The sequence below is a fragment of the Engystomops pustulosus genome, chromosome 7, assembly GCF_040894005.1.
Source record: "Engystomops pustulosus chromosome 7, aEngPut4.maternal, whole genome shotgun sequence".
In the NCBI taxonomy this organism is placed as follows: domain Eukaryota; kingdom Metazoa; phylum Chordata; class Amphibia; order Anura; family Leptodactylidae; genus Engystomops; species Engystomops pustulosus.
The window spans coordinates 9,432,480-9,449,851 of record NC_092417.1 but is presented as its reverse complement, the minus strand read 5'-3'; the positions used below and the strand labels follow the sequence as shown (position 1 = coordinate 9,449,851).

Sequence of the window (17,372 nt, the reverse complement as noted above, 5' to 3'; positions counted from 1 at the left end):
TTCGGGGGAGCGGCGATCGGAGGTAAGATGGCGGCCCACGCGCCGCCAAATTTAAAGTGCCACCGGCGACTTTGCCGGCGGCAAAGAAAAGGGTAACACCCGCGATCGGTGCAAGCACCGACCATGGGTGATAGCGATGGGTCTTTGCTGCGATATGCAGCAAAGCCCATCTCTGTATGAAGAAGGCTCAGCCCGTGAGCCTTCTTCATACAACCTTCACAGCTCTGTGGCGGATATATCCGTCACGGAGCGTGAAGGGGTTAACAATCACATAAACTATGAATAACTCAAAAGAAAAAGGGCGCCTTTGTGCCCTCCCTGGTTCCATTCATTTACATCCCTTCAGCATCTGTTTTACTATAAATTGAAATGTAACTAGTTGAATGCCATTAGCCTTGAAAAAGAAAGATATACCTGAAAAATGACAATTTTCTAGCCCTTAAACCGAACTAAAACATCACAAATCATTCAACTTATTTGTAAAACAGTTAATATTGTACAGATAAAGACATTTTGCCATTGCCGCCGTGCAGCCGAATATGCAGCCCATGTTTTTTCAGCAATAGAATTTTGAATACCCTCACTAATTATAAACAACATAACAACAGGAGGCGTAATAATTACTACGTCACTTATATATGACAAAGTATATATATGTATATATGGAAACAACTCAAGCGCTACAATGGCATTTCTCTGCTGACCAGTTCCCGTTCCAAAACAGCCATAACCCAAACTTCCTGCAAAGCCTGAAACGAAAGGCCGAACGAAAACCTGACGGATTCGGAAAAAACAACGCATTTAAAAAACAAAAAGTGTTGCGGAGCTTGCACTTACCTTCACCAGGAATAGGCCGGTGTACTTAAAGGACACCTGTCATCAGGTCTGTGTCACTTGTCCTGTCACCTCTACCTGTTGGAGCAGCTCACAAGGATCCCATCCCAGCCTTTATCTAGTTATTTCATACATTAATCATTATAAAATCATCTTTTCTTTATTATGTAAATGAGGCTGGTCACATGGTCAGAGGCAGTGATGTCACCCCTGTTACCCCTCCCCTCTCCCCCCCCCTGCTCATGTCTGTGTGTAATGTATAGTAAAGCATGGCTAGTGTGTGTGCTGCATCTGCTGACATGCTACATCCTCCTAATATACAGGTGAGAGACATCAGCTACACATGAATCTGACATGTTCTGCTATAACATGGCTGCCTGGAGCTGCTGTATCTCTCCTATACACACACACACACATGCACACACAGGCTGCAGGGGGCGCCAGCACCAGGAAGCACATCATTATACAGCCTCACATCATTATACAGGCTGTCAGTCATGCACTGGGGGTGTGGCTGTACCTCCCACTCATGAATAGAGTGGACAGCTTGAATATGCTAATGCTTCATTGGACATTTCACAGGTCATTTGCATACAGCTTCAGGACCTCATTGCTTAGGTTTACAGGCATGTAGAGGGACAATGAAGGGATAGAGGCAATGCTCTCTGATGGCAGTTTATGAAAATATATTTAGTTTAGGGGGTTATTTTGCATGACGGGTTCTCTTTAAGTGCATTTCTGCGGACTTCAGCGCAGCAGCGCCGCCTGGTGGACGTTGGAGGAACTGCCTTAGTGAATGCTGGCCGGACTTGAATCCACCACAGAGAACGCGCCGCTGGATCGTGAAAGGACCAGGTAAGTAAATTTGCCCCATAATCTGCTTTAGCCATCATGTATTAACTTCAAATTTTGAGCACTTGCAAAATTTTTGTCAATCTCATCATTTAATGTAGTTTCTCTGGGTAAGATATGTCCAAGCAATCCTATTCATTTTTAACTATTTTGACAATTTTTCCCTTACAACATCGTAATGAAACAACACAGATATTAAAATTCTTTACAACCTTTACCAGAAAAGGCAGGCACATGAAAAACATGCTGAAAACCTTTAGTTATTAACTCCGCCTTCTCCCTCTATAAATGGTAGCATTTGGATAGCCTCACTGGAGTCAATGCTCTGTGCCACTTGCTCCTTTGTACTTGGAGCATGCTGTGACTGACTGGCTTTTTTGGGTGAGTTCCTGCACAGAATGAGCACTCACGCCTATAGCAGCAGTTGGCTGGCCACTTACATTGCCAGTCATTGTATGCAAAGCACAGCCCTTTTCGAAAAGTACTTTGACTGGAGCTCTGACTGACACTGGATTGTCTGTTAAGAAACAGCCGTGGAGACAACAACAAATCTAACCACAAACCAACATCCTTAATTCCCCATCTTAAAGATGGATACACCGCAAGCTTTTGCCGAAATGATTCATCACATGTGATCAGAGCCGAACCGCCAAATTATCTATATGCTTCTTGAATAATATCCACATGCTGAAACAATCCACTACATGGATGCAGTTGTTTTAAAATGGCAGCATAAATACAAAAAGCTTAAAGAGAACCCGTCATGCAAAATAAACCCCCTAAACTAAATATATTTTCATAAACTGCCATTAGAGAGCATTGCCTCTATCCCTTCATTGTCCCTCTACATGCCTGTAAACCTAAGCAATGAGGTCCTAAAGCTGTATGCAAATGACCTGTGAAATGTCCAATGAAGCATTAGCATATTCAAGCTGTCCACTCTATTCATGAGTGGGAGGCACAGCCACACCCCCAGTGCATGACTGACAGCCTGTATAATGGTGTGAGGCTGTATAATGATGTGCTTCCTGGTGCTGGTGGCCACGCCCCCTGCAGCCTGTGTGTGCATGTGTGTGTGTATAGGAGAGATACAGCATCTCCAGGCAGCCATGTTATAGCAGAACATGTCAGATTCATGTGTAGCTGATGTCTGTGTATCACACCTGTATATTAGGAGGATGCAGCATGTCAGCAGATGCAGCACACACACTAGCAATGCTTTACTATACATTACACACAGACATGAGCAGGGGGAGGAGAGGGGAGGAGTAACAGGGGTGACATCACTGCCTCTGACCATGTGACCCGCCTGATTTACATGATAAAGAATAGATGATTTTACAATGAATAATGTATGAAATAACTAGATAAAGGCTGGGATGGGATCCTTGTGAGCTGCTCCAACAGGTAGAGGTGACAGGACTAGTGACACAGACCTGATGACAGGTGTCCTTTAAACCAATTATGAAAAGACATATATGGAACTTTTTCCTTGTCATCTTCTGACCTATCAGACTTATCCGATTTAACCAAATGCTCCTTTTTAGAAGGAAGCAAACTCCAAATGTCTATATGCTCATTTCTCCAAATCTTTTCTTTAACTGACACTAAATGAAAACCTAACGGTGTTAATTCACATGCAAAACCTCCTTTACACAACTCTGAGACACTCCTTTTTCAAAAATAGGCGAATTAACTGATTCAACATCATCAATATCAATTGTATTAACTTCAAACATATCTTTCAGGTGAATTAATCCACAGTTCAGCTGGCGAATTCTGCGCCACTGATTACTCATAAAATCTGAAAAAGAATTCATAAAACTAGCCATCCTATTAAATTTATCTTGAAAACATTCAATAGAAAATGATTTCTCACCAGATCCACTAGATGGCACCAAAAACTCCATGTCCTCCCTCACTGGCTCCAGCTGATGCTGCTGGGTTTGACGCCTCTCAGTCGTCCGCTCTTTAGGACCCAGCAGTTTCTTACCAGAGCCGGACGAAGGATGAGAGTAAACATGCTTTACCTTCCTGATCCTCTTATGAGGTAACCCTTCCATCTCAGGCCCTCTCCCTTACACCCCTGCTTTCTCCATAACTCCTGCCTGACCTGCTTCCAATGTAACCGCTCCACACGATGATCCAGCTGCCACAGGCTGAGTGTAATCACCCGGCTCACCTGCTTCATTACCTCTTGCCGGGCCTCTGTTGCGGCTGTTATAGGCACCTGACCGCAGCACGGTGCGGCCTCACTCCTTCCTTCTTCTGCCGGCTTCACTCCCCTCAGAGACTTCTTCTTGTTCCACATCCCAGACTCGGCTCCCAGACCCTCCATCCTCACGTCTGTCTTTATCCAAAACTGCTATACACTTCTGGAGCCAGTCTTCTCTTCCTCTGCTTTCTGCCTTCTTTAGCTTTCCTTTCAGCAAGTCTTCCATGACGATAACGGTTTCTTCTTTTCTAGCTGGACTTGCAGAACTTCTCTCTCCAGCTTCACCTGATGAACTGCTGGACCAGGCAGAACTCCTTTCATTTATCACCTTCTGTGTTTCCCGCCTAAACACAGCTGCCAATCAGCTGTCCAGTTCCAGATGTTTTGCCCAGCAACTGGAAGCTTCCAGAGAAGACTGTACCAACTACTGGACTAGGGAAATAAAACTTCACATTTACCACTGCAACAGCACATACCATTCTTATACTATGTCTATTAACCCTAAACATACCAAACTCCTACAAAATCACTAAAGCTATAACTCATATATACCAACTAATGACAGAAGGGAGGGGGGGCTGTGATACCATGCGTCCCCCAGCTTACAACTGGGGGGCCCCTATCAGGAGCCAGGGATTGGACCAGACAGAGATCGCATTAACCCCTCCACAAGCGTCATAGACGCTTCCAAATGCAGTATTACTCTTTGAAAAGCCCCTCATGCGTCTAAACACCCACTGACTTTTCCCTGTGACTGGGGAGACTAAGGAGCTGAGTAGCAGCAGTAGTGCTGTGTCCTGCCGTCCTGACAGCTCGGCCCCCGCACAGCCGCTGCTGCGGAGTTATTGTGGAGGCGCAGGTGACCTGTTCCGTGTGTGACCCCGAGCAGTGTAGCAGCGGGACACAGCCCCTCCCTGACCTGATGCTGTTTCTCTGTAGCCGGGTCACAGTGGGCGGAGCTACCGGAAGCCACGCCCACTCCCCATGCCCATGTCTCTGTGTGATAGTTGTGGCAGATATGAAAGGCTGGGGCTGTACCAGAAGACAAGGTGACAACAGATCAACCAGGGAGCTGACTCCATAGTGAGTAGTCTCATAAGTGTAACACCTGCAGCAGCCTACTGCCCAGGCAGGGTTATACATTAGGTGCATATACCATGTATACAATGTGTAAAAGCAGCCTTACATTTTAGGTGATAGTGGCCTTCTACTTTCAGTCAGTTTCTGAGACAATAATGATTTTTGGTGGATATGGCCATCCCTGGCCAATCACAGTCACAGCTAGTTGCAAGGAGCTTCAATTTGCCGCATTGTTGTTGGGCTGTTTGGGTCCGGGACTCACGGTAGAACCAGAACGCGGACGTCGTGACTGCTTATCTCTAGCGGCCAGCGTTGTCCACAATCAGGTCTGCATGACCAGCATCACAACCCGTGCGTGGTCAGGGGTGGTCTGGGGCGTCATCCATGGTCTGGAGGGGGTTGCTGGGGGGTCATCTATGGTCTGGACAGAGGGAGTCTAAGGCATCAGCCATGGTCTGGATGGGGGTGAGGGGTCTGGGGTGTCAGCCATGGTCTGGACAGGGGTGAGGGAGGTCTACGGTGTGAGCAGAGGTCTGGACAAGGGTCTGGGGTGTCAGCTGAGGTCTAGACATGAGGGATCTGGGGTGTCAGCCAAGGTCTGGACAGGGGTGCTGGGGTGTCAGCCGAGGTCTGGAAAAGGGGGTGGGGCTGGGGTGTCAGCCATGGTCTGGAAAGAGGGGGGGCGGCCATAGTCTGGTCTGTAGGTTGAAATAATTTGAGACAAAAGGAAAGAGCTTTTGCCCTATTATTTAATGCATGACGTGAAATTAATACAATTGTCTCAATTGGCTATTTAAGCACACAAAACACTGGCTGCAATCATATTCATGCATAAATGAATGATGCAGGCAGTATTTATTTTTATGCATTACTGAAAATTTCATACTCCTCCTCGCCTAAAAATACTCCTCAAAAATGGTGAGAGGAGTATTATTACCCTTCTGGAAAAATGTTAGTGCAACCTCTGGGACCAGATGAAACCAGTAGATTTTCAACCTTTTTTGAGCCGCGGCACACTTTTTATACTTAGAAAATCCTGGGGCACACCAACAACCAAAATAGCACAAAATGACACTAAAACAGTCATATTATACATATAGTTAATAATATAGATTCTAAATTTATTTTACTCAGTGTGAAACCTGGGCCTGTCTCGATAAACACAAAAGGGATATCCTGGCAGGAATGGTGGAAAGACAGACGAAGCTCTTCCCCAACAGTTCTCAGTTTCTCCCTGTTTTTAGTATATGGTGCTGATTATTATGTGGCTCATATACTGCAAAATAAAGGGGTACAATGAGAAGTACTATGGCCATGATGCAAGAGTACAAGTGCCACCTCATATACTCAGCATATGAGCTGGTACTTGTAGTACTCCAACCTCATGACTATAGTATTTCTCATTTTACATTTCTCATTGTTATATGCAGTATACTGCTGGAGTACAAAAAGTACCAGCTCATATGCTGAGTATTCTGCCAACAGTTCATATACTCAGGCAAAAGCTCATATCGTCAGCATTATTGGTGGGCATTACCTTGGCGGTGGGCAAATGCGAGAGTCTCTCCGCTCTCAGGATGATGCGGCAGCCTCGGTGACGTCATTTTGTCGCGCGAGGTTCAAAGCTTGTGCATGTGTTATTGTACACGTCTCCTACATTGTAAGAAGCCGTGACTGTGCATCGCTGCGCACTGCCGGGAAACAAAACACAGGGGGCACCATAGTTTGGGGAACTTTCTCCGCGGCACACCCGACCATGTGTCGCGGCACACTAGTTGAAAGTCACTGAAGTAGATGGATCAGAATCTACATGTACGACTACCACAGACACTGCAATTATTCCACAGCAATAGGTAGAGGTCAGAATTTATATCAACAATCTGTAGAAAACCTAACATCGATGGATTTATATAGAAAGTTCTGGACCTCACAGACCCCCGTCCTCCTCCCCAAGAATAAACCACTTACATATAAATGGTAGAAACCACTTGCTGAACACAGAATGACTTGGAGGAGTTAAAGCAGCTCAATATAATAGAACAAGAGTTTTCTCCAAATTCAGGAAACAAGATTCCCCCTGAAAACCATTTTGCCTCATGGCTACACTGAACATGGTGTGAAGCTTCCCTGACTGAGATGAGTATAAAGGTTTGTTGCAAGTAGAAAGCGACAAATAAAGGGTCATTTGAGACACCAAACCACTGGTCCACAAGTATCAATAGATGGTTTAGTGTCCCAAATAGCCCTGACAGTAGTTACTACTGATGAGTGGAGAAGTCAGTGCCTGCTAATGTATAGGGACCAGACACCTTCCAGGGGTGTGCAGGGAGTGGATGGACAAACTGCAGTAATAGTCACTTACAGCTTTTCATCGGGAGTCTGTTTGTGTACCCGAGGACCTAGAGGACAACAACAGCCAAGAGGAGGAAGCAGGACAACGTGAGAGGACGACAACCGCCAAGAGGAGGAAGCAAGACAACGTGAGAGGACAACAACAGCCAAGAGGAGGAAGCAGGACAACGTGAGAGGACGACAACCGCCAAGAGGAGGAAGCAAGACAACGTGAGAGGACAACAACAGCCAAGAGGAGGAAGCAGGACAACGTGAGAGGACAACACCAGCCAAGAGGAGGAAGCAGGGCAACGTGAGAGGACAACACCAGCCAAGAGGAGGAAGCAGGGCAACGTGAGAGGACAACAACAGCCAAGAAGAGAAAGCAGGACAACGTGAGAGGACAACAACAGCCAAGAGGAGGAAGCAGGGCAACGTGAGAGGACAACACCAGCCAAGAGGAGGAAGCAGGGCAACGTGAGAGGACAACACCAGCCAAGAGGAGGAAGCAGGACAACGTGAGAGGACGACAACCGCCAAGAGGAGGAAGCAGGGCAACGTGAGAGGACAACACCAGCCAAGAAGAGAAAGCAGGACAACGTGAGAGGACAACACCAGCCAAGAGGAGGAAGCAGGACAACGTGAGAGGACAACAACAGCCAAGAGGAGGAAGCAGGGCAACGTGAGAGGAAAACAACAGCCAAGAGGAGGAAGCAGGACAACGTGAGAGGACGACAACCGCCAAGAGGAGGAAGCAAGACAACGCGAGAGGACAACACCAGCCAAGAGGAGGAAGCAGGGCAACGTGAGAGGACAACAACAGCCAAGAGGAGGAAGCAGGACAACGTGAGAGGACAACACCAGCCAAGAGGAGGAAGCAGGGCAACATGAGAGGACAACAACAGCCAAGAGGAGGAAGCAGGACAACGTGAGAGGACAACAACAGCCAAGAGGAGGAAGCAGGACAACGTGAGAGGACAACAACAGCCAAGAGGAGGAAGCAGGACAACGTGAGAGGACAACACCAGCCAAGAGGAGGAAGCAGGGCAACGTGAGAGGACAACAACAGCCAAGAGGAGGAAGCAGAGCAACATGAGAGGACAACACCAGCCAAGAGGAGGAAGCAGGACAACGTGAGAGAGACAACAACAGCTAAGAGGAGGAAGCAGGGCAACGTGAGAGGACAACAACAGCTAAGAGGAGGAAGCAGGGCAACGTGAGAGGACAACAACAGCCAAGAGGAGGAAGCAGGACAACGTGAGAGAGACAACAGCCAAGAGGAGGAAGCAGAACAACGTGCGAGGACAACACCAGCCAAGAGGAGGAAGCAAAGTCACGTGAGAGGACAACACCAGCCAAGAGGAGGAAGCAGAGCAACGTGAGAGGACAACACCAGCCAAGAGGAGGAAGCAGGGCAACGTGAGAGGACAACAACAGCCAAGAGGAGGAAGCAGGGCAACGCGAGAGGACAACACCAGCCAAGAGGAGGAAGCAGGACAACGTGAGAGGACAACACCAGCCAAGAGGAGGAAGCAGGACAACGTAAGAGAGACAATTAGATCTATCCATCTATTTCCTGGTCCTCTGTTTCATATCAGGGCTGGACACTGCTACAAACTATCTCCACACGCTTGTCACTATTTGGGGTATGATCACAGCTGACACTGCTGTGTGACCATTTGATGCATTCTCAGAACTATTCACCAGTTTATAATTATTAAAAGATGTGTTTTCTCTGCAGAGAGTAAATGGTTAATATGTGATCACATCTGGTGAAAGAAATTTAAGATCCACAATCTGATTATATTCTTCCCGTCCCAGGACAATCATTTACAGATAAAAAAGCAGCTGCACAAAGTCTCTATAACGTTATTGCTCTGTGAGATAAGAGTGTTAGTCCTTTGTATATTACACGTTGCTCCATCTGTACATTTATACACTGCGGAGAATGACTGATCCAGTGCAGAGATCTGTATTACTGAGGTCATTGTACATGATGAGCCCCGGATATGATGAGTGACACATGTCATACACAATGTTACCTCTGTGGCCGAGCTCCTCCAGTACAGCGTCCAGGACCGGGGAACCATGATCCTTCCGTAATGCATGAAGACTGACCCACAACGTTATCACAGCTTCTCTTCCTCTCCGGAAAATATCCTGGAGTAAAGTCCGTGCCAAGGTGTTTCCATCATGTTCTAGACTCATGTATTTCTAGAAAGATCACAAGAAAGGTCAGACAAAAGGGACATTATACAAGGAGACAATACTAAGGGTTAATATACACAGATATTTAAAGGGAACCTACCACCAAATATCTACCTATAACGGTAGATCGGGTGGTAGGTGCATTGAAAGGACGTGAGGATAGAACTTTTAAAGGCTAATCGTCACATCCCCACAATCTTTTGATAACTTTTATTTCGCTAATATGTAAATTTTCTAAAGAAGCTACTGTGGTGTGGAGTAGTCGGAGCTGAGGCTACACGGCGCGGCTACTACACGCCCCAGTAGCCTCGTTTATCCACCTACCAGATAACTTCGGCGCGCAGCTCCTCATAGCTGCACGCCCTCGTCTGCGAAGACTACCGTCTGCGCATGCGCAGTGGCTCCAATGACTGCGCAGCCGCAGGCCTGCATGCGCAGACGGCAGGGCTCGCAGGCGAGGGCGTGCAGCTATGAGGAGCTACGCGCCGAAGTTATCTGGTAGGTGGATAAAAGAGGCTACTGGGGCGTGTAGTAGCCGCGCCGTGTAGCCTCAGCTCCGGCTACTCCACACCACAGTAGCCTCTTTAGAAAATTTACATATTAGCGAAATAAAAGTTATCAAAAGATTGTGGGGACTTGAGTATTAGCCCTTAAAAGGTCTATCCTCACGTCCTATAGATCCACCTACCGCCCGATCTACCTTTATAAGTAGATATGTGGTGGTAGGTTCCCTTTAATGTCTTCTCTATAATGTGCTGGTCCAGAGGAGAGGAATATATGGAATAGTTGGGGAGAAAATCCTGAATCCACAAGTAACAATCATAATATTTACCAGAATGTAATGACCCCCTTATGTATGTGTGGGGCAAGACGGGATAGCTACACTTATAATACTTACACAATATAATCTGCTATATAAGCCATAGGCCTGTAAAAGAAGGTTGTGAGCTTCCCGCAAAAATGGCAGCGAGGTCACGGCCCCCACTGAGGTCTATTGTGCGGTCACAGTGCGGCGAGAACATTGTGTGTCCTGCTACCATGACTGTGCAGGGATGGGAAGGGCGAGAGGCGCTGTACACGTGGCCTTACTCTGATAACCCGGAGATTCATCCCTGATAACACAGGGGGCACCTGTACACAACACAGGGGGCACCTGTACACAACACAGGGGGCACCTGTACACAACACAGGGGGCACCTGTACACAACACAGGGGGCACCTGTACACAACACAGGGGGCACCTGTACACAACACAGGGGGCACCTGTACACAACACAGGGGACACCTGTACATAACACAGGGGACACCTGTACATAACACAGGGGACACCTGTACATAACACAGGGGACACCTGTACATAACACCTGATAACACAGGGGATACCTGTATATAACACCTGATAACACAGGGGACACCTGTATATAACACTGGCACATCATGTTCTCTCACCTCCAGATCTGGGATATTTCGGGAGATCAGCTCATGTAGAAGTGATTGATTCCTCCAGTTCTCCACAATGTAGATCAGATCCTCGTGGAAATATTCATACGTCATCCTCAGGACATGATGTGGATAGTGACAAAGCTGCTGGTAAAACTTCTGGGTCTCATCATCTGAATATGAGGGAGACACAAGGATGAAATCTTCCAGGACATGCAGAGGACGGTCAGCAGTGGATATCAGTACAGAAATGTCATTGTGCTGCCAGGGGAACCCGGCACAGGCCAGGAAAGACACTGGTATAGTATAGTATGAGCCGTAATATCATATACACAATACACAGATACCACTACAAGGACACAGTATGGAGGTAATATCCCCATCACTGCCTCCTGTATACATGTAATGTACATAACACACATATCATATACACAATACACAGATACCACTATAAGGACACAGTATGGAGGTAATATCCCCATCTCTGCCCCCTGTATACATGTAATGTACATAACACACATATCATATACACAATACACAGATACCACTATAAGGACACAGTATGGAGGTAATATCCCCCATCACTGCCCCTGTATACATGTAATGTACATAACACACATATCATATACACAATACACAGATACCACTATAAGGACACAGTATGGAGGTAATATCCCCCATCACTGCCCCTGTATACATGTAATGTACATAACACACATATCATATACACAATACACAGATACCACTATAAGGACACAGTATGGAGGTAATATCCCCATCACTGCCCCTGTATACATGTAATGTACATAACACACATATCATATACACAATACACAGATACCACTATAAGGACACAGTATGGAGGTAATATCCCCATCACTGCCCCCTGTATACATGTAATGTACATAACACACATATCATATACACAATACACAGATACCACTATAAGGACACAGTATGGAGGTAATATCCTCATCACTGCCTCCTGTATACATGTAATGTACATAACACACATATCATATACACAATACACAGATACCGCTATAAGGACACAGTATGGAGGTAATATCCCCATCACTGCCCCCTGTATACATGTAATGTACATAACACACATATCATATACACAATACACAGATACCACTATAAGGACACAGTATGGAGGTAATATCCTCATCACTGCCTCCTGTATACATGTAATGTACATAACACACATATCATATACACAATACACAGATACCACTATAAGGACACAGTATGGAGGTAATATCCCCATCACTGCCCCCTGTATACATGTAATGTACATAACACACACATCATATACACAATACACAGATACCACTATAAGGACACAGTATGGAGGTAATATCCCCATCACTGCCCCCTGTATACATGTAATGTACATAACACACATATCATATACACAATACACAGATACCACTATAAGGACACAGTATGGAGGTAATATCCTCATCACTGCCTCCTGTATACATGTAATGTACATAACACACACATATCATATACACAATACACAGATACCACTATAAGGACACAGTATGGAGGTAATATCCCCATCACTGCCCCCTATATACATGTAATGTACAAAACACACATATCATATACACAATACACAGATACCACTATAAGGACACAGTATGGAGGTAATATCCCCATCACTGCCTCCTGTATACATGTAATGTACATAACACATATCATATACACAATACACAGATACCACTATAAGGACACAGTATGGAGGTAATATCCCCATCACTGCCCCCTGTATACATGTAATGTACATAACACACACATATCATATACACAATACACAGATACCACTATAAGGACACAGTATGGAGGTAATATCCCCATCACTGCCCCCTGTATACATGTAATGTACATAACACACACATATCATATACACAATACACAGATACCACTATAAGGACACAGTATGGAGGTAATATCCCCATCACTGCCCCCTGTATACATGTAATGTACATAACACACACATATCATATACACAATACACAGATACCACTATAAGGACACAGTATGGAGGTAATATCCTCATCACTGCCTCCTGTATACATGTAATGTACATAACACACAGTCATATCATATACACAATACACAGATACCACTATAAGGACACAGTATGGAGGTAATATCCCCATCACTGCCCCCTGTATACATGTAATGTACATAACACACACATATCATATACACAATACACAGATACCACTATAAGGACACAGTATGGAGGTAATATCCCCATCACTGCCCCCTGTATACATGTAATGTACATAACACACATATCATATACACAATACACAGATACCACTATAAGGACACAGTATGGAGGTAATATCCTCATCACTGCCTCCTGTATACATGTAATGTACATAACACACACATATCATATACACAATACACAGATACCACTATAAGGACACAGTATGGAGGTAATATCCCCATCACGGCCCCCTGTATACATGTAATGTACATAACACACATATCATATACACAATACACAGATACCACTATAAGGACACAGTATGGAGGTAATATCCCCATCACTGCCTCCTGTATACATGTAATGTACATAACACACACATATCATATACACAATACACAGATACCACTATAAGGACACAGTATGGAGGTAATATCCCCATCACTGCCTCCTGTATACATGTAATGTACATAACACACATATCATATACACAATACACAGATACCACTATAAGGACACAGTATGGAGGTAATATCCCCATCACTGCCCCCTGTATACATGTAATGTACATAACACACATATCATATACACAATACACAGATACCACTATAAGGACACAGTATGGAGGTAATATCCTCATCACTGCCCCCTGTATACATGTAATGTACATAACACACATATCATATACACAATACACAGATACCACTATAAGGACACAGTATGGAGGTAATATCCCCATCACTGCCCCCTGTATACATGTAATGTACATAACACACACATATCATATACACAATACACAGATACCACTATAAGGACAGGGTATGGAGGTAATATCCCCATCACTGCCCCCTGTATACATGTAATGTACATAACACACATATCATATACACAATACACAGATACCACTATAAGGACACGGTATGGAGGTAATATCCCCATCACTGCCTCCTGTATACATGTAATGTACATAACACACATATCATATACACAATACACAGATACCACTATAAGGACACAGTATGGAGGTAATATCCCCATCACTGCCTCCTGTATACATGTAATGTACATAACACACATATCATATACACAATACACAGATACCACTATAAGGACACAGTATGGAGGTAATATCCCCATCACTGCCACCTGTATACATGTAATGTACATAACACACACATATCATATACACAATACACAGATACCACTATAAGGACACAGTATGGAGGTAATATCCTCATCACTGCCCCCTGTATACATGTAATGTACATAACACACAGTCATATCATATACACAATACACAGATACCACTATAAGGACACAGTATGGAGGTAATATCCCCATCACTGCCTCCTGTATACATGTAATGTACATAACATACATATCATATACACAATACACAGATACCACTATAAGGACACAGTATGGAGGTAATATCCCCATCACTGCCCCCTGTATACATGTAATGTACATAACACACATATCATATACACAATACACAGATACCACTATAAGGACACAGTATGGAGGTAATATCCCCATCACTGCCTCCTGTATACATGTAAAGTACATAACACACATATCATATACACAATACACAGATACCACTATAAGGACACAGTATGGAGGTAATATCCCCATCACTGCCTCCTGTATACATGTAATGTACATAACACACATATCATATACACAATACACAGATACCACTATAAGGACACAGTATGGAGGTAATATACCCATCACTGCCCCCTGTATACATGTAATGTACATAACACACACATATCATATACACAATACACAGATACCACTATAAGGACACAGTATGGAGGTAATATCCCCATCACTGCCCCCTGTATACATGTAATGTACATAACACACATATCATATACACAATACACAGATACCACTATAAGGACACAGTATGGAGGTAATATCCTCATCACTGCCTCCTGTATACATGTAATGTACATAACACACATATCATATACACAATACACAGATACCACTATAAGGACACAGTATGGAGGTAATATCCCCATCACTGCCCCCTGTATACATGTAATGTACATAACACACACATACCATATACACAATACACAGATACCACTATAAGGGCACAGTATGGAGGTAATATCCCCATCACTGCCTCCTGTATACATGTAATGTACATAACACACACATATCATATACACAATACACAGATACCACTATAAGGACACAGTATGGAGGTAATATCCCCATCACTGCCCCCTGTATAAATGTAATGTACATAACACACAGTCATATCATATACACAATACACAGATACCACTATAAGGACACAGTATGGAGGTAATATCCTCATCACTGCCTCCTGTATACATGTAATGTACATAACACACACATATCATATACACAATACACAGATACCACTATAAGGTCACAGTATGGAGGTAATATCCCCATCACTGCCCCCTGTATACATGTAATGTACATAACACACACATATCATATACACAATACACAGATACCACTATAAGGACACAGTATGGAGGTAATATCCTCATCACTGCCCCCTGTATACATGTAATGTACATAACACACATATCATATACACAATACACAGATACCACTATAAGGACACAGTATGGAGGTAATATCCTCATCACTGCCCCCTGTATACATGTAATGTACATAACACACATATCATATACACAATACACAGATACCACTATAAGGACACAGTATGGAGGTAATATCCCCATCACTGCCCCCTGTATACATGTAATGTACATAACACACATATCATATACACAATACACAGATACCACTATAAGGACACGGTATGGAGGTAATATCCCCATCACTGCCTCCTGTATACATGTAATGTACATAACACACATATCATATACACAATACACAGATACCACTATAAGGACACAGTATGGAGGTAATATCCCCATCACTGCCACCTGTATACATGTAATGTACATAACACACACATATCATATACACAATACACAGATACCACTATAAGGACACAGTATGGAGGTAATATCCCCATCACTGCCTCCTGTATACATGTAATGTACATAACACACAGTTATATCATATACACAATACACAGATACCACTATAAGGACACAGTATGGAGGTAATATCCCATCACTGCCTCCTGTATACATGTAATGTACATAACACACATATCATATACACAATACACAGATACCACTATAAGGACACAGTATGGAGGTAATATCCCCATCACTGCCTCCTGTATACATGTAATGTACATAACACAATACACAGATACCACTATAAGGACACAGTATGGAGGTAATATCCTCATCACTGCCCCTGTATACATGTAATGTACATAACACACACATATCATATACACAATACACAGATACCACTATAAGGACACAGTATGGAGGTAATATCCTCATCACTGCCTCCTGTATACATGTAATGTACATAACACATAGTCATATCATATACACAATACACAGATACCACTATAAGGACACAGTATGGAGGTAATACTCTGGATACATGTAGGGTCAGGAGGTAAGAGCTCTCCATAAGGAGACTTGCTGCCATTGATGCTGCAGGAAGAAGTTCTGGGACATATGGGAATATGTTTTCCAGGATGAGATAAGGAAAACATTGCCTCTTAGTTACCTTGATGGTCATTGTAACATAAAGCATAAATCTCAGAACATGTAATTGCAGCCGGATGTGAGAACAGCAGTGATATCATATCAGTAATAGTGTAAGAAGTAGAAGAGCCGGAGGTAGACAGCGGGAGAATCTTACCATCACTGGGAGATATAATATTCATCTCTGATCCTCAATAGATAATAAATCCTGCAAGACACAAAACCTTCATTACATGTGGAAGAAACATTTACCCCATTACATGACAGAACATCTCCCCTCCCCCACACCCTGACACCTTCTCTATACACAGAGGGATGTGGATGAGGCTTGTTGTCAGCAGTGAGCAATTTTTAGTCTTTCTTAGAAATTCATCAGCTGCGGTTTCCTCCATAGATCACTTTAGGAGGGGGAAAAGTTCTATAGTTTCTTCCTCTACCTGAGTCCTCCTATTAACTACATGTGATTCCCTTAGGGCAGACAGTTATCTTATATTTATTTAAAAAAAAAAAAACTTTAAATATTTATATATTTTGACCAATT

At 43.9% G+C, this 17,372-nt stretch overlaps 1 protein-coding gene across 2 annotated transcripts in view; it reads right to left on the bottom strand.

The window, feature by feature from the left end:
* Window positions 1–17,055, bottom strand: part of LOC140069249 (uncharacterized) — a 159,744-nt gene extending 142,689 nt beyond the window's left edge. The window contains exons 1-3 of one of the 2 annotated variants that reach the window (XM_072114720.1): window positions 16,989–17,055; window positions 10,970–11,133; window positions 9,355–9,526 (exon numbers count right to left, since the gene is read on the bottom strand). In XM_072114720.1, coding sequence (XP_071970821.1) covers window positions 9,355–9,526; window positions 10,970–11,133; window positions 16,989–17,013 — 361 coding nt within the window. In that variant the 5' untranslated portion in view covers window positions 17,014–17,055. The remainder of the gene's footprint in view (window positions 1–9,354; window positions 9,527–10,969; window positions 11,134–16,988) is intronic. The other variant, XR_011848742.1, reaches the window with a different exon arrangement.
* Between the last annotated feature and the right edge of the window lie 317 nt (window positions 17,056–17,372).